Source organism: Oncorhynchus nerka, linkage group LG11 (genome assembly GCF_034236695.1).
Source record: "Oncorhynchus nerka isolate Pitt River linkage group LG11, Oner_Uvic_2.0, whole genome shotgun sequence".
Classification (NCBI taxonomy): domain Eukaryota; kingdom Metazoa; phylum Chordata; class Actinopteri; order Salmoniformes; family Salmonidae; genus Oncorhynchus; species Oncorhynchus nerka.
In genome coordinates this window covers 67,462,985-67,488,826 of record NC_088406.1, presented here as the reverse complement: position 1 = coordinate 67,488,826, position 25,842 = coordinate 67,462,985, and the positions used below count along the sequence as shown (strand labels likewise).

The 25,842-nt window shown below is 41.5% G+C and overlaps 1 protein-coding gene and 1 long non-coding RNA gene across 2 annotated transcripts; one reads left to right on the top strand and one right to left on the bottom strand.

The window, feature by feature from the left end:
• Positions 1 to 1,546: 1,546 nt before the first annotated feature.
• Positions 1,547 to 5,022, bottom strand: LOC135574053 (uncharacterized). Its single transcript, XR_010465161.1, has 2 exons — positions 4,934 to 5,022; positions 1,547 to 2,520 (listed from the first exon to the last, which is right to left on the bottom strand). It is a non-coding gene; the product is annotated as an uncharacterized LOC135574053 (long non-coding RNA).
• LOC115137390 (neurotrophin receptor-interacting factor homolog) lies at positions 5,006 to 24,454 on the top strand. The gene is made up of 6 exons (XM_029673695.2): positions 5,006 to 5,252; positions 9,759 to 9,889; positions 10,047 to 10,220; positions 17,825 to 17,983; positions 18,502 to 18,613; positions 22,174 to 24,454. Exons 1-6 carry the CDS (start codon positions 5,006 to 5,008, stop codon positions 23,133 to 23,135), a joined length of 1,785 nt encoding a protein of 594 aa, XP_029529555.2. The 3' UTR covers positions 23,136 to 24,454.
• Positions 24,455 to 25,842: the final 1,388 nt, after the last annotated feature.

Here is a 25,842-nt window from a genome sequence, read left to right as displayed (position 1 = left end):
CACGTCACCCATTGAGCATGTTTGGGATGCTCTGGATTGATGCGTATGATAGCGTGTTCCAGTTCCCGCCAATATCCAGCAACTTCGCACAGTATTTGAAGAGGAGTGGAACAACCTTCCACAGGCCACAATAAACAGTCTGATCAACTCTATGCGAAGGAGATGTATAAACTGCATGAGGCAAATGGTGGTCACACCAGATACGGACTGGTTTTCTGATCCATGCCCTTACCTTTTTTTTTGTCATTGCCCAATGAGAAGATGCTCCATAGCAGGGTGCTCATAACAGATTTCTTGATCCAACATCCTCTCACTCTGTACCTCTTACAGTCAGTAGACTTGGAGGATGGGAAGCCTGATCTGCTGCTAGTCAAAGAGGAGACAATGGACAACAGACCAGAGAGCATTGATCTGCTGAGTGGACTAAAGATGGAGGAGCTAGGTAAGGGAGACATACATATACAGAACATAATAGATATACTTCAATGGGAATAGTGATGCACCTGGCTATTTTTTTCCAATAAAACTCCATATGTAGACTTTTCACTGCCATGCTTATAAAGTCTATTTTGGAATCTCTTCCTGCAGGTGGTTGGCTGGAGGCTAACAGAGGACACTGGGTGGCTATCTTGGATTCCTAGACGGGTTTAGCCAAGATCCAAGGGGGACAACATTACTGAGCAGGCCAGGATCAGAGGCTAAATTAGTAGAGGTCAATGGATGGGAAATAGTTCCAATCATTTTTCCACCATTAATTTTTGATTTTAGAAACACTTAAAATAAGGGCTGTGTCGTGTAGGCTTACCGTGGGGTGACGTTTTGATAACCATGTAAATCTCTCTCGGACAAGGTGAATTTTATCAATATATTCAGCCCTATTTACTCTCAGATTCTAAAATGCTAATTAGCATCAAAGTAGACATCATGCAAGACTACAAATCCCTGCAAAGCCTTCTCTATCTGACACCTTTGCTAACTGGTTTGTGTCCATTTAAAACTTGCAGAAGACAGTGCACAGAATTGTAAATTTAAAGAAATGTAGCCAATTTATTCATGACTAAATTTAGCTAACATTAGATAGTTGATCCATAGATTCTTACCTTTGCCTCAATTCAGCAGTCTCGTCCAGATCATCATGGCATTTGTAGGTCTTTATGATAGCCACATTAGCAATTTATTTTGGGGGGTTAAATACTGGCAAAAATATTAAGTCACCTTGTCCGAGAGAGATGTACAGTTATCAAAACGTCACGTCAGGGTAAGTCTACACGAAACACAGCCCTTATTTGTAGTGTTTCTTATATCCCCTATGGGGAAAAACAACTGGAAAAATGTACTTGTTTGACCGCTAGGTTATATGGGTATTATGACTCATACTGTGGTACTCTATATGGAACTGGATGAGGTGAACTGAAGAAAGAATGAGTATGATGAGGCAGAGTAGATGATATGGTGATGAATGGTGTCTGTAAAAATGCTTCACTGATGAAAGTGACATCCTTGTCCTGTTGTTTGATGCTGGTGTTTTATAATGAGGAAATTATAGTGCCTTAATTCACGTTTAATTGATATGAAGTACTGAAGATGTATGTAATGTTAAACCTTCTCCAAAGTATTCAAAAATGTATTTTATCAAAGGGAGGGTACCAGATTTACAGAAAATGTAAAGTGTTACCATAGTGAGAAAAGTTATTCTACTTGCCACAGGTATAGTTTTGTGCAGTAAAAGTACATTGATGAAATTAAATACAAAATTGACTCTGTGCTGACTGACTTGGTTATTTTTGCGTCATTGCTGTGACTGAGTTCTGTATATCAGTTGAACCAACACATTATACACTGCTCAAAAAAATAAAGGGAACACTTAAACAACACAATGTAACTCCAAGTCAATCACACTTCTATGAAATCAAACTGTCCACTTAGGAAGCAACACTGATTGACAATAAATGTCACATGCTGTTGTGCAAATGGAATAGACAACAGGTGGAAATTATAGGCAATTAGCAAGACACCCCCAATAAAGGAGTGGTTCTGCCTTAATTTTGCTGGACTCCAGCTAATGGGGATCCATAATAAATAAAAATACAAACCACAAGGGATAAAAACTCCATCACCACCACACAAAACAATGGACAGGTGGACTGAACAACCTCAGTCCTGGTGGTCATCAGAGAGACAGAGGCTCCAGTCAGGGATCCAGTCTGCAACCCAGACCCTTCTCTTCACTGTCTCAGTGCAGGGATGAAGCAGGGCCTGGGGCTGATAGAGATAGACCCTCCTGTTCCTATGATGCAAACACCACAGTATCCATGATGAACAGAGCAGGTCACCCTGGGCTTCAGCCTTCACAGAGGGTGGTGGGAGACCCCTGGTGGTAGGCTTTCAGGAGGTGCCTAGTGTCTCAGTTCATAGAAAGCCTGGGCCTGGACCTGGGTCTAGCTTTCCTCAGCTACCTCATGGTTACCGCACCGATACAGACCAGGTCAGGATGGGCGTTCACCAGGAGAGGTACCTAGCCTAGAACACAACACACAATCCCAACAACATCCAAACAATGGCAAGAGGTCAAGGAGGGAGCTGAAAGACTAACCACCTGAGGGTGGTGACTCCTGCTTCTACCTCTGGTGTAATTGGGTCTCAACGTTGGAGTCGAGCATTAGGACGGACGCAGACAAGCCGTACAGCTGCCCCACGTGTGGGAAGAGCTTTACTTAGGCGACCTATGTGAAGAAGCAACAGACCGTTCACACCAAGGGCAGGCCCTTCAAGTGCAAACTATGTTACAAGAGCTTCTCCTAGCTGACTAAGCTTACCAGACATAAGTGTCCACAATGGGGAGAAATCGTAGCATTGTGGCTTTAGCTGACATATTATAGTCATCATGTGAAGTGTCTTGGAGTAAGAGTTTTTTGGATGACTAAATCCCTCAGTTGAGCATCTGGGCATGCCGTCTTTCTCACATTATACATACTTGTTTGGTGTGCTGGCATAGCCAAAACCCTGTAATTGAAGTGGAACACTATATTTCCCCTCTAAATTTAGTTTTGCCTGTTCTTTTCATAACAAATATGATGTCCCTCTTTTTAAAAGTATTTTTAGGTAATTTATGGTAATCTTTCTAAACAACTCTGCTCGGAGTTGAAAAGATACCAGAGGCTAAATCTGTTCACGAAAATAAGCCCACAAAGTGAGACATTTTTGTATGGAGGTAAATTATTTTTATTCCTCGTGTTACTATTTTATTTTTAAACTCTGCATCGTTGGGAAGGGCTCATAAGCAAGCATTTCACAGTAAAGTATACACCAGTTGTATTCGGCGAATGCCACAAATAACATTTGATTTTTAGATTTTACGAGTGTTGAATTCAGTTAACAAAAATGTAATTGCTAATTTGCTACATGAGGCTTATTTGACTGAATATCAGTCTCGTAATTGTTAGGTTACGAATGCACTGATGGGTGGACCCAAGTGGCATTTCGTCAACTTATGCAAAAATATGTTAAATTAGAGTTGTGCCTGTTGTCAGAAATAGAGGACTCATCATGGATATAATCCGTTTTAGCATGGACATTGAAGGCTTCCACCATTTTTAAAGTAGTCAACTGGGTAGGGATTCCTATGGGTGGGGATTCCTAGGAGTTGGGAGCAATCAGCCAATTAAGAAGAAAATGTACTACTTTAAAATGGAGATAGCCTCAATGGCGCTGGCATAGACTAAAAACATGCCCATACTGTCACATACGCTATAATAGCACAGATACCAAGATGACGCCACGTTCAAAACAACTGGGAACTCGGAAATCTCAGACTTCACACTTCAGAGCGTTCAAGAAGACTGTGAACTCAAAATAAAATGAGCTCAGACTGGGAAAAATCGTTTTGAGCGGTCATCCAACTTGGAATTCCAAGTCTGGGAACTCGGGCCTCTTCTAGTGCTCTGACTTTTTAACCTTTAGATCACTAACATCATGATTTGAGTTTTTTCCCCAGTTGTCTTGAAAGCACCACCAGTCCTCTATTTAGCTTTTTATTCTATTATTTGTGTACTTGTTTGACATTTTACTGCATTGTTAGGAGCTAATAACATAAGCATTTTGATGCGCTCGCTATATCATTGGCTAAATTGTGTACACAAACCAATAAACTTTGATCTCCTATTGTTCGCACTTGCATCTGCCTTCACATTAGCTAGAATGTTCCCACCTGATCTCGCCTCCTCTCATCTATGGACAAGTCTTTCCATTTTTAGTAAGACTATCTTGAATATCTTGTCAATATAATACACAATCGTTGAAGAGTTTGAATGTGTAATGTATTAAGCAGTACCCCATTTCCAGTGCTGTAAAGTAAACACGTTTTTTAAAATACTATAAAGTACTACTTGAGTCGTTCTTCTCTGTACTTTACAATTTAAATTTGACAACTTTTACTCCACTACATTACTAAAGAAAATATGTACTGTTTTACTCCCATATTTCATGACGTCAAAAAGTACTCCTTAAATTTAGAATGCTCAGACAGGACAGCAATATCGTCCAATTCATGCACATATCAATACAAGGGTTTGACATCCCTACTGCCTCTGACCTGGCGGAATCACTAAACACAAATACTGCATTTGTAAATTATGTCTGAGTGTCGGAGTACTGTCTGGTTTGCTTAATATAAGGAATTTGATGTATAGCATTTACTTTTACTAAAGTATGGCAATTGAGTACTTTTTCCATCAGTGTATATTTTAAAGAACAGCGCAAATACCGTTTTTATTTAGCCACACCCTTTGACCTATGACGCCAACCAATAACAACTTATATTCCGTGTAAACAATGACCAAGAACTATTTCCACGTTAGCGTTTTTCTTTAGACGTTTATGAACACAATGGAAGTCAAAATATGACTAATTTAACTGCACATCATTGCATATTTACCCCAAGTAGTGTTTAATTCGCGCTGGAGACTGGACTTAGTTGATAGATGTTATCTAGGTAGGGCTAGCTGCTATGGTTTTTCACACTCAAATAGCCTCCATCATGGAGGTGCTAGCGAATGCAGCCGTGGCAGAGGTCTGTAAACTCGTCGACGACGACTATGCAGTGTTTCGTTTGGAAATAACTAAAAGCCAGAAAGAAAACAGGGCATTGCGGAGGAAACTACAGCTACTGGAACTGAAGGTGGTACGGGAGCGCGTACTCGTCAGCCGTCCCAGTAGTGTCAAGATCCTCGACCGATACAGAGGAATGGCAAGAGGTACATTTTGTAGAAGGTCGAGGCTGCGGGGCCTGTCGCCCCATTCCCCTCTGCGCATGTGTGACCTTAGATGCATTAACCGAGAGAGGAAGCGGCGAAACGATAATTTTTCTCAACCCCAAATCTGTCCACGAAAATGAGCCCAGGAAGGCTTATTTTTGTATGGAGGTAAATGAGTGTCAAATTTGGTCAACAAAAAATGTAATGGCTAATTTGCTACTTGAGGCATATTTGATCAATATAAGTTTCATAATGGTGAGGTTGTTACCGAAGCACTGATAGTGTCATTTCTGCAAATTTGGAAAAAAATGCCTTTATATCAGAGTTTTGCCTGTTGTCATTGAGATAGAGGACTCCTCATGGACATTGCCATTGAGGGTTTCCACCATTTTAAAGTAGTCAACGGGGTGGCGATTCCTATGAGTTGGGCGCAATCAGCCAAAGAGGAAGAAAAAAAATGGACTACTTTCAAATGAAAGGAAAGGGGGATACCTAGTAGAGGTCGACCGATTATGATTTTTCAACGCCGATACCAATACCGATTATTGGAGGGCCAAAAAAGCCGATACCGATTAATCGGACGATTTAAAAAATTTACAAAAGTGTATTTATTTGTAATAATGACAATTACAACAATACTGAATGAACACTTATTTTAACTTCATATAATACATCAATAAAAATCCATTTAGCCTCAAATAAATTATGAAACATGTTAAATTTGGTTTAAATAATGCAAAAACAAAGTGTTGGAGAAGTAAAAGTGCAATATGTGCCATGTAAAAAAGCTAACGTTTGAGTTCCTTGCTCAGAACATGAGAACATATGAAAATTGGTGGTTCCTTTTAACATGAGACTTCAATATTCCAAGGTAAGAGGTTTTAGGTTGTAGTTAGTATGGTATTTATAGGACTATTTCTCTCTATACCATTTGTATTTCATATACCTTTGACTATTGGATGTTCTTATAGGCACTATAGTATTGCCAGTGTAACAGTATAGCTTCCGTCCCTCTCCTCGCCCCTACCTGGGCTCGAACCAGGAACACATCGACAACAGCCACACTCGAAGCAGCATTACCCATCGCTCCACAAAAGCCGCGGCCCTTGCAGAGCAAGGGGAATAACTACTCCAAGTCTCAGAGCGAGTGACGTTTGAAACGCTATTAGCGCACACCCAGCTAACTAGCTAGCCATTTCACATCGGTTACACCAGCCATTAGGCTGATAGGCTTGAAGTCATAAACAGCGCTGTGCTTGCGAAGAGCTGCTGGCAAAATGCATGAAAGTGCTGTTTGAATGAATGCTTACGAGCATGCTGCTGCCTACCATCGCTCAGTCAGACTGCTCTATCAAATCATAGACTTAATTATAACATAATAACACACAGAAATACGAGCCTTTGGTCATTAATATGGTCGAATCCGGAAACTATCATTTCGAAAACAAAATGTTTATTATTTCAGTGAAATACGGAATCGTTCGGTATTTTATCTAACGGGTGGCATCCCTAAGTCTAAATATTCTTGTTACATTGCACAACCTTTAATGTTATGTCATAATTACTTAAAATTATGGCAAATTAGTTCGCAATGAGCCAGGTTGCCCAAACTGTTGCATATACCCTGACTCTGCGTGCAATGAACGCAGAAATTACAGGGTCCATCTCAAATTACACAATTTCACCTGGTTAATATTGCCTGCTAACCTGGATTTCTTTTAGCCAAATATGCAGTTTTAAAAATATATACTTCTGTGTATTGATTTTAAGAAAGGCATTGGTGTTTATGGTTAGGTACAGTCGTCCAACGATTGTGCTTTTTTCGCAAATGCGCTTTTGTTAAATCATGCCCCAGTGTTGCATCGACTATATGCAACGCAGGACACACTAGATAAACGAGTAATATCATCAACCATGTGTAGTTGTAACTAGTGATTATGATTGATTGATTGTTTTTTATAAGATAAGTTTAATGCTAGCTAGCAACTTACCTTGGCTTCTACTGAATTCGCGTAACAGGCAGGCTCCTCGGAGTGCAATGAGAGGCAGGTGGTTAGAGCGTTGGACTCGTTAACTGTAAGGTTGCAAGATTGGATCCCCCGAGCTGACAAGGTGAAAATCTGTCGTTCTGCCCCTGAACAAGGCAGTTAACCGACCGTTCCTAGGCCGTCATTGAAAATAAGAATGTGTTCTGAACTGACTTGCCTAGTTAAATAAAGGCATTAATTAATAAAAAAATGTAATCTGCAAAATCGCCGCCCAAAAATACAGATTTTCGATTGTTATGAAAACTTGAAATCTGCCATTCCGATTAATTGGTCAACCTCTAATACCTAGTCAGTAGTACAACTGAATGCCTTCAACTGAAATGTGTCTCCGCATATAACCCAACCGAATGTTGAATCAGAGATAGCCTCAATGGCCCTGCCCATGCTGTCACAGACTCTATAATGGCACAGATACAAAGATGAGTCGTCTATACAGTGGGGAGAACAAGTATTTGATACACTGCCGATTTTGCAGGTTTTCTTACTTACAAAGCATGTAGAGGTCTGTAATTTTTATCATAGGTACACTTCAACTGTGAGAGACAGAATCTAAAACAAAAATCCAGAAAATCACATTGTATGATTTTTAAGTAATTAATTTGCATTTTATTGCATGACATAAGTATTTGATCACCTACCAACCAGTAAGAATTCCAGCTCTCACAGACCTGTTAGTTTTTCTTTAAGAAGCCCTCTTGTTCTACACTATACCTGTAATAACTATACCTATTTGAACTCGTTACCTGTATAAAAGACATCTGTCCACACACTCAATCCAACCTTCCACAATGGCCAAGAACAGAGAGCTGTGTAAGGACATCAGGGTTCAATTGTAGACCTGCACAAGGCTGGGATGGGCTACAGGACAATAGGCAAGCAGCTTGGTTTGAAGGCAACAACTGTTGGCTCAATTATTAGAAAATGGAAGAAGTTCAAGATGACGGTCAATCACCCTCTGTCTGGGGCTCCATGCAAGATCTCACCTCGTGGGGCATCAATGATCATGAGGAAGGTGAGGGATCAGACCAGAACTACACGGCAGGACCTGGTCAATGACCTGAAGAGAGCTGGGACCACAGTCTCAAAGAAAACCATTAGTAACACACTACGCCGTCATGTATTAAAATCCTGCAGCACATGCAAGGGCCCCCTGCTCAAGCCAGCGCATGTCCAGGCCCGTCTGAAGTTTGCCAATGACCATCTGGATGATCCAGAGGAGGAATGGCAGAAGGTCATGTGGTCCGATGAGACAAAAATAGAGCTTTTTGGTCTAAACTCCACTCACCGTGTTTGGAGGAAGAAGAAGAATGAGTACAACCCCAAGAACACCATCCCAACCGTGAAGCATGGAGGTGGAAACATCATTCTTTGGGGATGCTTTTCTGCAAAGGGGACAGGATGACTGCACCGTATTGAGGGGAGGATGGATGGGGCCATGTATCGCGAGATCTTGGCCAATAGCCTCCTTCCCTCAGTAAGAGCATTGAAGATTGGTCGTGGCTGGGTCTTCCAGCATGACAACGACCCGAAACACATAGCCAGGGCAACTAAGGAGTGGGTCCGTAAGAAGCATCTCAAGGTCCTGGAGTGGCCTAGCCAGTCTCCAGACCTGAACCCAATAGAAAATCTTTGGAGGGAGCTGAAAGTCTGTATTGCCCAGCGACAGCCCCGAAACCTGAAGGATCTGGAGAAGGTCTGTATGGAGGAGTGGGCCAAAATCCCTGCTGCAGTGTGTGCAAACCTGGTCAAGAACTACAGGAAACGTATGATCTCTGTAATTGCAAACAAAGGTTTCTGTACCAAATATTAAGTTCTACTTTTCTGATGTATTAAATACTTATGTCATCCAATAAAATGCGAATGAATTACTTAAAAATCATACAATGTGATTTTCTGGATTTTTGTTTTAGATTCCGTCCCTCGCAAATTAAAGTGTACCTATGATAAAAATTAGACCTCTACATGCTTTGTAAGTAGGAAAACCTGCAAAATCGGCAGTGTATCAAATACTTGTTCTCCCCACTGTATATCTCTATTGACTAGAATGGTCCCACCTGATCTTGCCTCCTCCCGTATATCTTCCATCTTCGAGGACATGTTTATATTATCAGAGCTGTCACTCTAATATTTTGTCAATATAATAGACAATCTTTGGTTAACCAGAATTGGGTCTTGGTCAGTTTTTGGATTGTTTGCAATAATTCCCCGGATTACTTAGCTATCTTGCACAAAGACACAATATCATTTGTTATACCAGATTCCTGATTTACTGCATTTCCTAGTATTTAATCATTGAAAACAATAAGATGCATGGAACATAATCAATCTATGAATAGTATATCAAGCAGTTATGCGAAGTGTTACCTTATCTAGAATTCTAAAACTGTCAACAGGGTGTAGCGTTGAGCATTGACAGTAGCTAAACTAACCACCTCTTTTCCCCCAATCACTCTCTCAGGTGAAGGACATCTCACTGGAGGCCACAGGAGCTTTGTGAAGCCAGCGGGACACAATACATGGAGAGATGACCAACCAATCAGTTTTGATGAGGGGAGTGGAACCTCAACTCAGCACATTATCGTGATAGAGGTTAGTGTAATAGTATTACATCAAATGTACAGTATATCAAATGTGGCCAGTTTATTTCAGAAAGGCTCTGCCATTGGGGAGCTTGGAAGACTTCCCTATGACATTGTTATCCAATTCAACGCATGACCAGTAATAACCTCTTCCCTTCTTGTGTCAGTCTGCAGATACAGAGGCTGCAGGTCCTGGTGTCAAGCAGGAGAAGTCTGAAGGAGAAGAGGACCCGCGGCACAGTAGAAACATCCAGACTGAAGTGGCTGGAGTGCCCCCTGTAGCCACGGAGGTCTCCACCTCCGTCCAAGTGCCGCCCAGGACCCGAGGTAACATCACGGAGGTCAGTGGAACGCCGAACGCCATCCTCAAGCCAGAGACAGACACCGAGACGTTAACTGTAACACACAGGCTCTTACACACAGGATCTGACCACAGGTCAGACTCGGAGAGACTGGGGCTTGGGAGACTTAGCCGTCTTCCTGCTCCTGGCTCAGAGTATTTAGCAGTATTTCACCAGAGCCAGAGGATGGTTCATTCCCATGGAGAAAGTGATGGTGACGCGTTAAACACTGGCGGTGAGGATCCGTCTTGTTCTTACGCTACAGAGATGGACCCTGGCGACATATCCTTGGGATTAGAGACACAGACTGATCTGTCTAGAGGGGACTGGAACCGATACAGTAGTAGGGTACCTGAAGGGTGCCTAGATAAGAAAGGGGAGGTTATAGTCGTAGATGAGGTGACTGTGAAAGTGGAGGGCAACGCTCCTCCCACATGGAATGCAGATAGCCACCTAGGAGACGGACACTCACAGGGCAGAGATTTCTTAGATAACAGGGAAAGCTTAGACACAAATCTAAATGTCACAACCCAGTCCCCTTTACGCGCGTTTAGGGAAAGCGACTTAGAAGGCCCCACCGATGTTGACACTAATTCACACGGCCGCATCCTTTTCGATCAGGTATTGAACTCAAACGACAGGGCTAGAGCCCAGGCTCGGGGAGGAGGAGCCACATCAGGCAATAGTAAAGAGAAGCGATTCCTCTGCATGTTCTGTAACAAAAGCTTCAGCTGCTCCCAGAATGTGGAGATACACCAGAGGGTCCACACAGGGGAGAAACCCTTCAGCTGTACCCAGTGTCATATGCGCTTTGCCCAGGCTGGCCACCTGAAGAGGCACCAAATGGTCCACACAGGGGAGAAACCCTACAGCTGTCCCCAGTGTGAGAAGAGGTTCTCCCGGCAGGACCAGCTGAAGAGCCACCTGAATGTCCACACAGGAGAAAGGCTGTTTGCATACAAACGCATTGCGGGAAGAGGTTCTCAGAGAGGCTCTACCTCAGGATACACCAGCAGAAAAAACAATCCACTCTAGAACATAGAAAATAACCATTCCACTCAATAGCTTCTGACCTTTAGATCAAACCCTGCATTAACAACAAATAGGAATTTACAGTTGAAAAAAATCCACAGATGTATTTGGAATAACAAGAGTAACAGATTTCAGTGTTGGATATTCCTGGGTAGAATATTGTGTGATATGCAGTGGGGTCAGAAATGATTGACACACTTGATAAAGATGAGCAATAGTGACTTTGTAAAATAAAACATTCATACTGAGCTATATTGTATGCAATTTAAAAAAAAATCAAAATATAATTTATATGTTATTTTATACTAATAAAATTGCTCAGTGAAAAATATTTTGTTTAACAAGTAATACTTTTTAAAAAAAATATAGGGTTCAAAAGGATTATCACAGCTAAAGATTCTTATAGATAAAGTAGTCAAAAGTTTGATATTTGGTCCCCTATACCTAGCACTCAATGTCTAAATCAAACTTGTTGGATGCATTTGCAGTTTTGGTTGTGTTTCAGATTATTTTGTGCCCACTAGAAATGAAAGGTAAATAACCTTTTACTGCAGTGGGCTAAATCAGGGTCACACAGTGTTTGTAGGTAGTCTTAAACAAATCTACTTTGAAACAAAAGTATTCTCCTCACTCACATGGTTATGAGCTTTAAAAAAAGAAGGCACTTGTACCATGTCTGATATAGAGTTGACATGTTTAAATGTTTGGCTTTGCATCACAATATTATACTTTATATACAACAAAGAGGACTGAAATATAACAAAACCGTTTGAAATAGAAACACCGGATTTGACTTTTTTTTTTTATTAAAGAATGTCTATTGATAATATTCCACCCATGAGGTCACTAGATGGCGATTTGGTCAGTTGACTGCAGAAATGAAGCATTTTGTCCCATATTCATAGCAGGCCATGACTACATCAAGCTTGTGACTCTACAAATTTGTAGATTTCAGATTTTGTGCCGACGATAAATGAATAGTAAATAATGTATTGTGTCATTTTGGAGTCACTTTTATTGTAAATCACAATCGAATATGTTTCTAAACACTTATACATTAATCTGGATGCTACCACGATTACGGATAATCCAAAATTAATCGTGAATGATGATGAGTGAGAAAGATACAGAGGGTCAAAGACCCCCAAGACATGCTCACCTCCTCTATTATTGGTAATGGTAAGAGGTTAGCATGAATGGGGTTATGATCTTTGACCCTCTATGTCTTTCTCACTCATCATCATTCACGATTCATTTAGGATTATCCGTAATCGTGGTAGCATCCACATTAATGTTGAAGTGTTTAGAAACATATTCTATTGTTATTTACAATATAATTGAATCCAAAATGACACAATACATTATTTACCATTTATTTCTATTGGGCACAAACAAAATATTTTCCCCAAGACACTTTTAATGAGAAAATTAATGCAGTTTATCAAGTTCATGCAGATTTTTAGTTGAGACGTGTATGTGTGGTTTTCATATGGTGTGTTGAGATTTAAAAACATGTTTAATAAACACAAAATGGGATTTTTCATTCTAAGATTTTAATTGAGACTCTTTAATATACATCACATCTGGACCCCTATCCACAAAGCATCTCAGAGTAGAAAATTGGTCATAAATGCTGAGAAGAGAGACATTTTACTCCTACTCTGATGGGTAAAAATAAAAGCTATGCATGAAGCACTTTAAGATATTAGAGTCCCACCTAGTCGACCGATATTTAGAAAACCTAATTGTCCTAATCAGTTAACAGCAGGTGTCTTGATAATAGAAAAAGGTAAAGAATCCGTGGTTTCTTTGACGTGGTTCTTTGGCATGTAATGGCTGTGCTCAATGCAATGGCACTTATAAATGTAGATCCTTCAAACAGGGAAATCGATCCCAATCAAAGGTGTTATTACGTGCTCCACTAAGGCAGTTATTTATCTTATAACTTGTTCTTGTGGTAAACAATATGTGGGTAAAACAAAGCACGAATTAAAAGTACGTATCTCAGAGCATCGTATCACCATTAGGTGTAAAAACTTTACTTACCCAGTTGCGGCCCACTTCTTGGAGGCAGGCCACTCGATTTCGTTTCTGCGTTATATTGGCATCGAACATGTCACCCTCCCTAGGAGAGGGGGTGACCTTGATAATTTATTGTTAATATGAGAGGCTGCCTGGATCTTTAACTTAAAGACCCGTGTTCCCTTCGGTCTCAACGTAGACTTTGATCTGAAGCCATTCTTGTGATTATTGTGACTTTGCCATTGTAATTGTTTGTAAGCTTGTGTAGTCTAAAAGGAATTTATGATCGTATGCTATCCATTTGTTGTTTGTATGCTGTTCTTTGTATGCCATTTTACTATTTGATAATTAACCAATGATATTAGGCCACTCTTGGCCATGATTACAGACACCTGTGTCTTTTGACACTACATAAACGAGTCATCTCGCAGTGTTTGTGATTATACCCTGATGAAGACAGCTTGGCTGTCGAAACGTTGGTAATTACATTTTTGCATCTGAGCTCCTAGAGTGTGCGGCTCACTTTTATTTTCAAGTTTTCTACTCCGCTAGCCAGCACCTCGCCTAAATAGGTGTGCGTTTCTTTTTCTTCTAGATTCTTTGGCGTGGTTAAATAATGTTAATGTTAAAATAATGTTTTTATATTTCTATATGATCAATTCATAAATAATCTAGACCTACAGTACCATTCAAAAGTTTGGACACACCTACCCATTCAAGGGTTTTTCTTTATTAGTACTATTTTCTACATTGTAGAATAATAGTGAAGACATCAAAACTATGAAATATGCATATGTAGTAACCAAAAAAGTGTTAAACAAATCAAAATATATTTTATTTGAGATTCTTCAAAGTAGCCACCCTTTGCCTTGATGACAGCTTTGCACACTCTTGGCATTCTCTCAACCAGCTTCATGAGGTATTCACCTGGAATGCTTGAAGGAGTTCCCACATATGCTGAGCACTTGTTGGCTGCTTTTCCTTCACTCTGCGGTCCAATTCATCCCAAACCATCTCAATTGGGTTGAGGTCTGGTGATTGTGGAGGTCAGGTCATCTGATGCAGCACTTCATGACTCTCCTTCTTGGTCACACAGCTTGGAGGTGTGTTTTGGGTCATTGTCCTGTTGAAAAATAAATGATAGTCCCACAAGTGCAAACCAGATGGGATAGAGTATCACTGCAGAATGTTTTGGTAGCCATGCTGGTTAAGTGTGCCTTGAATTCTAAATAAATCACCATCACATCTCCTCCTCCATGCTTCATGGTGGGAACCACACATGTGCAGATCATCTGTTCACCTACTCTGCGTCTCACAAAGACACAGCGGTTGGAACCAAAAATCTCAAATTTGGACATCAGACCAAAGGACAGATTTCCACCGGTCTAATGTCCATTGCTCATGTTTCTTGGCCCAAGCAAGTCTCTTCTTCTTATCGGTGTCCTTTAGTAGTGGTTTCTTTGCAGCAGTTAGACCATGAAGGCCTGATTCACGCAGTCTTCTCTGAACAGTTGATGTTGAGATGTGTCTGTTACTTGAACTCTGTGAATAATTTATTTGGGCTGCAATCTGAGGTGCAGATAATTACTGATTTCTGACTCTAATGAACTTATCCTCTGCAGCAGAGGTAACTCTGGGTCTTCCTTTCCTGTGGCGGTCCTCATGAGAGCCAGTTTCATCATAGCACTTGATGGCTTTTACAACTGCACTTGAAGAAACTTTAAAAGTTCCTGAAATGATCCATATGGACTGACCTTCATGTCTTAAAGTAATGATGGACTGTTGTTTCTCTTTGCTTATTTGAGCTGTTCTTGCCATAATATGGACTTGGTCTTTTACCAAATAGGGCTATCTTCTGTATACCACCCTAACTTACCAAAACACATCTGATTGGCTCAAATGCATGAAGAAGGAAATACATTCCACATATTAACATTAAACAAGGCACACCTGTTCATTTAAATGCATTTCAGGTGACTACCTCATGAAGCTGGTTGAGAGAATGCCAAGAGTGTGCAAAGCTGTCATCAAGGCAAAGGGTGGCTACTTTGAAGAATCTCAAATATAAAATATATTTTGATTTGTTTAACACTTTTTTTGGTTACTACATGAGTCCATTTGTGTTATTTCATAGTTTTGATGTCTTCACTATTATTCTACAATGTAAAAAATAGTACAAATAAAGAAAAACCCTTGACTGAGTAGGTGTGTCCAAACTTTTGACTGGTACTGTACATGCAACAGTATCTCTTACGCTTTTGACAATGATTTCACATGAGGCCTTTTTTCACAATATATACATTCTTATAACCGCTAGGCTAATAAATAAACTTGTTTTTCTTTCAATTATTTAATTACCTACAGTGCAGTCATGTTATATCTTTGGCGCGCAATATCACGTTCTTAAAAATGATGCCTAAATTGGGCATTTCTATATGGGCAATTGAAGGCATCTCGGGCTAATGTTAACTTTGATTGTGTTCAATAAAAATGATAGACCTTCTAAAAGTTGTATGCAACATTATCGGCAAGTGCCTTGATGACTACTGTGCCAGAGCGATTTAGAGTTGTTAAACGGGAGTGGCGAGAATGTTGATATAAAGGTTATATTACCCAAAACTGTGCTTTTAACAACCAGCAGAATTGATTAAAAATGTTATGCATGCTAACATATTAGGCAAGCATTACAAATAAGAAAAGTTATCGTGTTAAGCGAAAATGTTCAAACATTTTACCATTGCAACATTTGAACGCCCACAGCAGTAGAAATCCACTTTTTAGAGGTGAAAAAACGACAACCAGATCTTACCCTTGATGTTGCACAACGATATAAGTCATTGTTTTATTCAAAGTATGATATTTTTGGGCTTGAAGTGACAAATCCGAACTGCCCATGTTGTGCAAATCCGTGTGAATGTGGTGCATTTTCCTATGATATGACATACAAATTATTTTCAACCTACGTTTAATTTCAGGGCTAGGTTTTATTTAACCTCTCTTGGGTAGGGGGCAGTATTTTTGAATGAATGAAGTGCCCAATGTAAACTGCCTGTTACTCAGGCCCAGAAGCTAGGATATGCATGGTAGTATTGGATAGAAAACACTATAAAGTTTCCAAAACTGTTAAAATAATGTCTGTGAGTATAACAGAACTGATATGGCAGGCGAAAACCTGAGGAAGATCCATCCAGGAAGTGGGATATTTTTGATGTGGGTACTTTTCTATTGAATGCCGATACAGTATCTGTTGGGTTAGGACCCATGTTGCAGTTCCTATGGCTTCCACTAGATGTCAACAGTCTTTAGACATTGTTTCAGGCTTGTATTCTGAAAAATGAGGAAGAATGAGACCATTTTCTATGTAGAATGAACCAGAGCTGTTTTGCACGCGTGACCGATTGCTCGCCGTTCGTTGTTTTTCCTTTCTATTGAAGACGCTATTGTCCGATTGAAATATTATCGATTATTTAGACAATAGACAACCTGAGGATTAATTATAAACATTGTTTGACATGTTTCAACGAACTTTACCGGTACTATTTGGATGTATTCATCTGCACGTCGTAACCACCTTTGAGCCAGTGGATTGCTGAACAAAACGTGCCAACAAAACAGAGATTTTGAGACATAATGAACATTTATTGTGTAACGTGGACTCTCTCTGCAAACATATGAAGATCATCAAAGGTAAGTGATTAATTTTATCGCTATACAAATGTTTGTATGCTTTTGTAAGCGGGGCGCTGTTCTCAGATAATCGCATGGTATGTATTCGCTGTAAAGCCTTTTTGAAATCTGACACAGCAGCTCGATTATCAACCACGTGGAAATCCCCACACCCAATTCGTGAATATGTATAAGTAGCCTTTATCATTCTTTGGAGGTGGAACCTAAACCTGCATTTCCTCTCTAGGACAGGAAATTATGTTGAAATTGTGGCAGAACTTCCTCTGGAGGGGAGGTCCTTTGATGTACAGTCACATTCACCGTAACCTCTTCCCCAGGCTATTGCTCACAGCACATAAGAGGAAGTGTCTGGGGACGAGATTACATCACGGTAGTTGTCAGAGAGGAAGAGGTGACATGAGAGGATTTACTCCACCCAAAATCTGTACACGTTTGGGGTTTGAACTGGTTCAGGGAACAGAACCGAAAAACGGAAAATGACCACATTTTTTGAGGAACAGAATAAGCATACACCAGACAGTGCTTTATAACCAATATACACTTTCTTAATAAATATACCTACACACTAATAAACATCTACTGTACATGTCAAAATAGTTTAGTCAGGTTTGTCTGATGATGACTTTTGACTTATCATAGCTGACTTATTTGTACCCACAACAACATATTTATGTCCACCATGATGTGTTTAACAACAATGAAGTCATTCTGTAACAACAATGAAGCCATTCTGTAACTACAGTATAGGACTCAAACATAGTGGGGATGGGTCAACACTCCATGTTGAAAGTCTGTTTATTATCTGTGTGTACGTACCTGAGGGACTGTATGTCTGTGTAATCTGTATCACCTGTCTCTTCCAGGAGGAGGAGGGTCCAGAGGGGTTGCTGGTGAAGGAGGAGGAGGAGGGTCTGGGGAACCCTGAGGGGACCATGGTCATGGAGGACAACCAGACTACTCCTACTCCTGAACCGACAGAGGATTCAGCTGAGCAGTACAGGACCACACACAATCTCACTGAGGTGAGCCCACTGTAAACTACTGTCTGTATCCACAAATTGTCTTAGAGTAGGAGTACTGATCAACACTCCTTCTCTGAGACTCTTTGTGGATACGGGCCCAGGTCTTGATTAATTTTGTCTTAAGTGTGGGACCATGCCTTTGAATTATCAAACCGTTAAATGGGTAGTTGGGGATTTTGGCAATGAAGACTGGAACACTTCCATTCTTTGCGCTAAGCTAGTTAGCATTACTGGATGCAGATACATAATAATGGTATCCACGAGTTCATCGGACTCTGGGGAAGTATAAGAGTGTCTGCTAGATGACTAAAATTGAAATGTAGATAAAAGGCATTGCCAAAATCCTGAACTATCCCTTTAAAGAGTGTCAAGTAATCAAATCAACTAACACTTTTGCGTAGTATGAAATCAACATGTTTGCATTGTACTCATAGCAATGCCTCATTGCCCAATTAGAAGATGCTCCATAGCGGGGTGCTGATATCAGATTTCTTGATCTCACTCTGCATCTCTCACAGTCAGTAGACATGGAGGATGGGAAGCCTGATCTGCTGCTGGTCAAACAAGAGACAATAGAAGACAGACCAGAGAGCATTGATCTGCTGAGTGGACTACAGATGGAAGAGCAAGGTAAGGGAGACATACATATACAGAACATAATATAGAGAGATATTCTAGAGAGATGGCGCAGACAGAGATGGTCGCCTCGCTTCATGTTCTTAGGAAACTATGCAGTATTTTGTTTTTTTTCATGTATTATTTCTTACATTGTTACCCTAGGAAATCTTAAGTCTTATTACGTACAGCCGGGAAGAACATTTGGATATAAGAGCAACATCAACTTACCAACATTACGACCAGGAATACGACTTTCCCGAACCGGATCCTCTGTTTGGACCACCACCCAGGACAATGGATTTAATCCCAGTAGCCGAACCAAAACAATGGCGCCGCAGATGGAGCGGCCTCCTGGTCAGGCTCCGTAGATGTGTACATCGCTCACCGCTCCCGAGTATACTACTCGCCAATGTCCAGTCTCTTGACAACAAGGTATACGAAATTCGAGCAAGGGTTGCCTTCCAGAGAGACATTAGAGATTGTAACATTCTCTGTTTCACGGAAACCTGGCTCACTCAGGATATGTTATCAGAGTCGGTACAGCCATCCGGTTTCTTCACGCATCGCACCGACAGAAACAAACATCTCTCTGGCAAGAAGAATGGCGGGGGTATATGCCTTATGATTAACGATTTGTGGTGTAATCATAACAACATACAGGAACTCAAGTCCTTTTGTTCACCTGACCTAGAATTACTTACAATCAATGCCGACCGCATTATCTACCAAGAGAATTCTCTTCGATTATAATCACAGCCGTGTATATCCCCCCCAAGCAGACACCTCGACGGCCCTGAAAGAACTTCATTGGACTCTATGTAAACTGGAAAACATATATCCTGAGGCTGCATTTATTGTAGCTGGGGATTTTAACAAAGCTAATCTGAAAACAAGGCTCCCTAAATTTTATCAGCATATCGATTGCGCGACTCGAGCTGGCAACATACTGGATCATTGCTACTCCAACTTCCGCGACGCATACAAAGCCCTCCCCTGCCCTCCTTTCGGCAAATCTGACCACAACTCCATTTTGTTGCTCCCTGCCTATAGACAGAAACTAAAACAGGAAACACCAGTGCTCAGATCTGTTCAACGCTGGTCTGACCAATCTGATTCCACGCTTCAAGATTGCTTCGATCACGTGGATGGGGATATTTTACGGATAGCCGGACAGACAACAACATTGATGTATGCGCTGACTCGGTTAGCGAGTTTATTAGCAAGTGCATAAAATGCAATTGAATTACTTAAAAATCATACAATGTGATTTTCTGGATTTTTGTTTTAGATTCCGTCTCTCACAGTTGAAGTGTACCTATGATAAAAATGACAGACCTCTACATGCTTTGTAAGTAGGAAACACTGCTGATTTTGCAGGTTATCAAATACTTGTTCTTCCCACTGTATGTATATACTGTACTCTATACCATCTACTGCATCTTGCCTATGCCACACGGCCATCACTCATCCATATATTTTTATGTACATATTCTTATTCATCCCTTTACACTTGTGTGTATAAGGTAGTTGTTGTGAAATTGTTAGATTACTTAGATAGATATTAGATATTACTGCACTGTTGGAACTAGAAGCACAAGCATTTCACTACACTCGTATTAACATCTGCTAACCATGTGTATGTGACAAATACATTTTATTTTATTTTATATATATATACTTCAATGGGAATAGTGATGCACCTGGCTATTATTTTCTCTTCATTCATAAAATGAAATCAATACAATTTACACTCAGTGACAAGTTTATCTAGTACTGGGTCGGACCGCCCTTTGCCTCCAGAACAGCCGGAATTCTTTGAGGAGTGGATTCTACAAGATGTGGTATTCAAACGTTGCTCAATTGGTATCAAGGGACCTAACGTGTGCCAAGAAAACATTCCCCACACCATTACACCACCGCCACCAGCCTGTACTGTTGATTCAGGCAGGATGGGGACATGGACTCATGCTGCTTACACCAAATCCTGACTCTGCCATCAGCATGACGCAACAGGACCCGGGATTTGTCGGACCAGGTAATGTTTATCCACTCCTCAATTGTCCAGTGTTGGTAATCGCATGCCCCACTGGAGCCACTTCTTCTTGTTTTTAGCTGATATGAGTGAAACCAAGTGGGGTCGGCTGCTGCAATAGCCCATCCGTGACAAGGACTGACGAGTTGTGAGTTGCACGTTTCTTGCCATTCTCCTTCGACCGCTCTTATCAACGTGCTGTTTTCGGCCACAGGACTTCCACTGACTGGATGTTTTTTGTTTGTTGGACCATTCTTGGTAAATCCTAGACACTGTCTTGCGTGAAAAGCCAAAGAGGCTGGCTACTTCTGCGATACTGGAACAGGCGCACCTGGCACCGACACTCATACCACGCTCAAAGTTGCTTAGGTCACTCGTTTTGCCCATTTTTTTCTCCCCCTTTTCGTGATGTCCAATTGGTAGTTACAGTCTTGTCCCATCTCCCCTACGGACTCGGGAGAGGCTAAGGTTGAGGGCCATGCATCCTCCGAAACACGACCCGCTTAACCCGGAAGCCCGCCAAACCAATGTGTCGGCGGAAACACTGTACAACTGGCGACCGAAGTCAGCGTGCATGTGCCCGCCACAAGGAGTCGCTAGAGCGGGCGGGACTGAGGGTTGAATGAAGCTGAAGGGTGGGGCTAATAACAAGATAACCAATGTAAAACATAGAGGTCTGTAAAATGTTTATAGGTTCAGAAATTTTGTGAAATAGCAGTTACAAATAGAAATCAAACTGGAAATAGAGGAAGGACTAAAAACAAACAAAATATAACTATTGTAAAATAGATTGTGTCTGTAAAATGTGTATAAGATGTAGAAACTGAAGGTAGAAGCGTAAGTGTTTATTAGTTTACTCCAATTGGGGGAAGGGTGGTAGGGTTTGCGGGGAATAATAAAGGTATTTTCTTTCAAAAAGTATGTATATCTATATAGGTATGTGTGTGTATGTATTTATATGTATATGTATGCATACGTGTATGTATATGGATATATATTTACCCCAAAAATATGGGGGAATAGAAATGATGCAGACAATTACATTGATGGAAGCAGCAATCTTTCCGCAATATTAAGCTGATCCACCCCTTAAAAAGTCTTTAGAGCGCGATGGGACAAGGGTGACCAAACCCTCCCCTAACCCAGACAGCGCTGAGCCAATTGTGCGCTGCCATGTGCACCACCTACTGACCCGGGATTGAACCCGGGTCTGTAGTGATGCCTCAAGCACTGCGATGCCTCAAGCACTGCGATGCAATGTCTTACACCGCTGCGCTACTAGGGAGGCCCCCGTTTTGCCCATTCTAACGTTCAATCAAACAGTAACTGAATGCATCTATGCCTGTTTGCCTGCTTTATATAGCAAGCCACGTCCATGTAAATCACTCTCTGTAGGAGCAAACCATTTTCGTGGGGGGGTGTACCTAATAAACACACATTATAATGTATGACCTTGACCAGGTAATTGACAAAACAATGATAAGTAATAAAGTTCTCTCTGCCATGTTTGTAAAATCAATTTTGTAACCTCTTCCTGCAGGTGGTTGGCTGGAGGCTAACAGAGGAGACTGGGCGAACATCTTGGATGCCCAGACCCAGATGAGTGCAGCCAAGGGCCCAGGGTACGACATCACCGAGCAGGCCAGGACCAGAGGCGACATAGTGAAGGTCAATGGATGGGACAGCGTCCTCAACTATGGGCTGGGGAACAACACTGTTAACCACAACCAGAAACAGAGAGTGGAACACAAAATAACATCCGAACTTAGTCTCCATAAAAGATTGGCTGAGACCAGGGCGAGACGTAGATTTGGTCTGCAGGGACAGGGCGGTGTCCATATGCAGCTGGAGAGAACAGACACATACTCGGCTAGCAATGCTCCCTCCTGCTCCTATAGTTGTGATTCAGAGAGACAGGTGGCGCCTCAGGTTGACCCCCTAACAGATTCTGCCTTTAGCCTGCCTTCTATAGGATCTATCAACTGGAACATGGACCCTGCGATAACACAGACACTACCTGGCCTTCATCCTCCTCACACTCTCCTAATGTTAAACCAAACCTCAGACAATGCCAGTGCATCAACCCTAAATGGCAACACAATCCCATTGACAAATGACAGTAGTAGTGACGCTATCAGCAGATCTGGTGGGAAAGAGAAGCGCTTCCCTTGTTCATTCTGTGGGAAAGTCTTCCGTTTGCCTAAACAGGTGGAGATCCACCAGAGGATGCACACCGGGGAAAAACCGTTTGGCTGCCATCTGTGCCGGGCCAAATTCTCCCACTCGTCCAGCCTGAAGAGGCACCAGAGGGTCCACACAGGGGTGAAACCCTTCAGCTGTACCCAGTGTCAGACGCGCTTTGCTCAGGCTGGTCATCTGAAGAGACACCAGAGGGTCCACACGGGAGAGAGGCCGTTCACCTGTACGTACTGCGGGAAGAGGTTCTCAGAGAAGAGCTACCTCAGGATACACCAGCAGAAAATGCACAGGGCCCATGTATAGAGTATTGTGACATGTAGTTAGTTTGTTTGTAGTCACTTCTGTTGGTTTTGGATGTAGTGGTGAACTGAGGAAAGAGTATGATTAAATAGATGATATGTTACGCCTGCTCCCGCTTCTCCTCTCTGGCGTTTGAGGGCACCAGGCTGCCCATCATTACGCACACTTGTCACCATCATTACGCACATCAGTACTCGCTGGACTCACCTGGACTTGTTACCTTGTTGATTGCCCCTCCTATATCTGTCTGTTCCTCGGTTAGATCCCTATGTCAGCATTACTGTCCGTGTTTCATTAAATGTTCACTCCTTGTACTTGCTTCTCGTCTCCAGTGTCTGTCCTCATAGAATGCTGACACCCATATTTGAAACATCAGGGAGGTTTTTGTTTTACTGATAACATCGGGTCCGGGTGACGCTGCTGTAGGAACCAGGGGTACCTCAGCTGGTTCGTTGGGCTTCCACCGCCTTAGCTGGCTCGAGAGGTTTCCTTGCCTCGGTTGGTTCGGCAGGCGCCCATCCCACATCATGCCTCAGTCAGCTCGTTGGGCTCCCACGCCTCAGTCGGCTCATCAGGCTCACATCCCCCTTCACGCCTCAGTCGGCTCATCAGGCTCACATCCCCCTTCATGCCTCAGTCGGCTCATCAGGCTCACATCCCCCTTCATGCCTCAGTCGGCTCATCAGGCTCACATCCCCCTTCATGCCTCAGCCGGCTCGTCGGGCTCCCTCGCCTCAGCCGGGTCGCCCGGCACCCATTTCTCGGCCGGCCCATCAGGACTCATCTGGACTCCATTACTTTGTTGATTGCCCCTCCTAAATCTGTCTGTTCCTCTGTTAGATCCCTGTGTCAGCATAATTGTCGTTTTTGTTTTCCCCTGTCCAGACGCTGTCTGTATTCTGTTCCTGTCCGTATTTCATTAAATGTTCCCTCCTTGTACTTGCTTCTCATCTCCAGCGTTTGTCCTCACGATATGGTGATGGTTGGTGTGATGGTGTCTGTAAAAATGCTTCACTGATGAAGAGTGACAACCTTTAGGTTGATACGGGTGTTTTATAGTGTGATACGGATGGTGCCTTAATTCATGTTTAGTTGACATGAAGTGGTGAAGATGTGTGTAATGTAATGTTGAACCTTTTCCAAAGTATTTTTAAATACATTTTAATCAAAGCAAGGGTACAAGATTTACAGAAAATGTCAAGTGTTACCATAGTGAGAAAAATTGTTATACATGTCACGTATCGTTTTGTGCAATAAAAGTACTGTACTTAAGTTATGAGTACATTACCATTTTGTTGAAATTAAATACAAAATTGACTCTGTGCTGACTGACCCGGTTATTTTTGTTTTTTAGAAGTTGTGTAGAGTATGCCCAGTATTACCATTACAAGGTTCCATCATACTTTTCTTATTTGCTGTGAAGTCCTTTTTTATGAAGAAAAAAAATGTGAATCTATAGCATTATTTAGGATAGAATCTTATACTCAACAAAAAGAAGAAACTGTATTCTGAGGCCAAGATCAATGATATAAATGATGGATAAAAACTGGAGTACTTTAATTAAATGAAATTATGGGCAGAAAGACATAGAATCAGATGGTTTATTCATCACAAAACTATTTGAATGATTACTTCATTAGCAAAGTGGGCAAACCTAGGCAGGAAATGGCAACAACGAAAAGTGAGCCATCATATTCATACATAAAAAAATTTAAAAAATGAAAGAAGCTTTGTAAAGTTATTGTGGGAGAAATGGAAAAAATATTGTTACCAAGGCAGCGCAATGCCGTCGGGGGTATGCCAAATAAAAATGTGTTTCACTTTTTCAAACAGCCCATTTAAATTTTGCAACGGGGCTATACATTTGGGTGATGTTTTTTTAGTAGCATCGTTTCATTGCCCCAAATCAAATTAAACCATCACGTGTTCAGCGAAATAGCAACACAATGTCAAATCACATTAGCCCTTACACTCTTGCGGGAATTCCACTAACAGTCCGTATGTAGTGTTGCCAATTTAGCGACTTTGTCCCTATATTTAGTGAGTATTCAGCCCCCTCTAGCGACACATTTTCAAAAGAGTGACTAGCGACAAATATAGCGGCTTTTTCTGGTGTTATTTGAGACTTTTGGAGACTATGACGTAAAGCACGTATGGTTCTTACACTTCTCAACGAGCAGCGGGTGCTGCCGTGGGCTCCTCACTTGCGGCTCAGTCCTCGCGCTGCAGTCAGAGCAGGAGATGTTCACCCCTCCGCGTCCAGACTCCAAAGGAAACGCGCATGCGGGAAGCCGCTGCAGGCTGATCCCGCCCTGGTTTACATATATATATATATATATTTTTACCTGAATTAGGGCCAGGCTAGTTACCATAATTTTCTCACATTGCCATTGACAGTTTTGTCTATTGTCTCTTTTTGGTCCATTTAGATTGTTAATGTAGATTGTATACAAAAACTTTTTTTTTAATGTTATGTTTTACTGTGACTTGTAGGCTCCTAAGTGGACCATAAGGTTAAAAACCAAACCAAATTAAGAAAACGAAACTAAAAAACATTTAATAAAAAACATTTAAAATTAAGTAACTCGGCCAGAGTTTCTCTTTTGGGTCACTTTTGCCGGTCCCAAGCCCGGAGTGTTGGAATTGTGACATTAAAAAAAACAAGAATCAACAGAAGAAAGTTAATTTGTAGTACATTATTCTTCTCTCC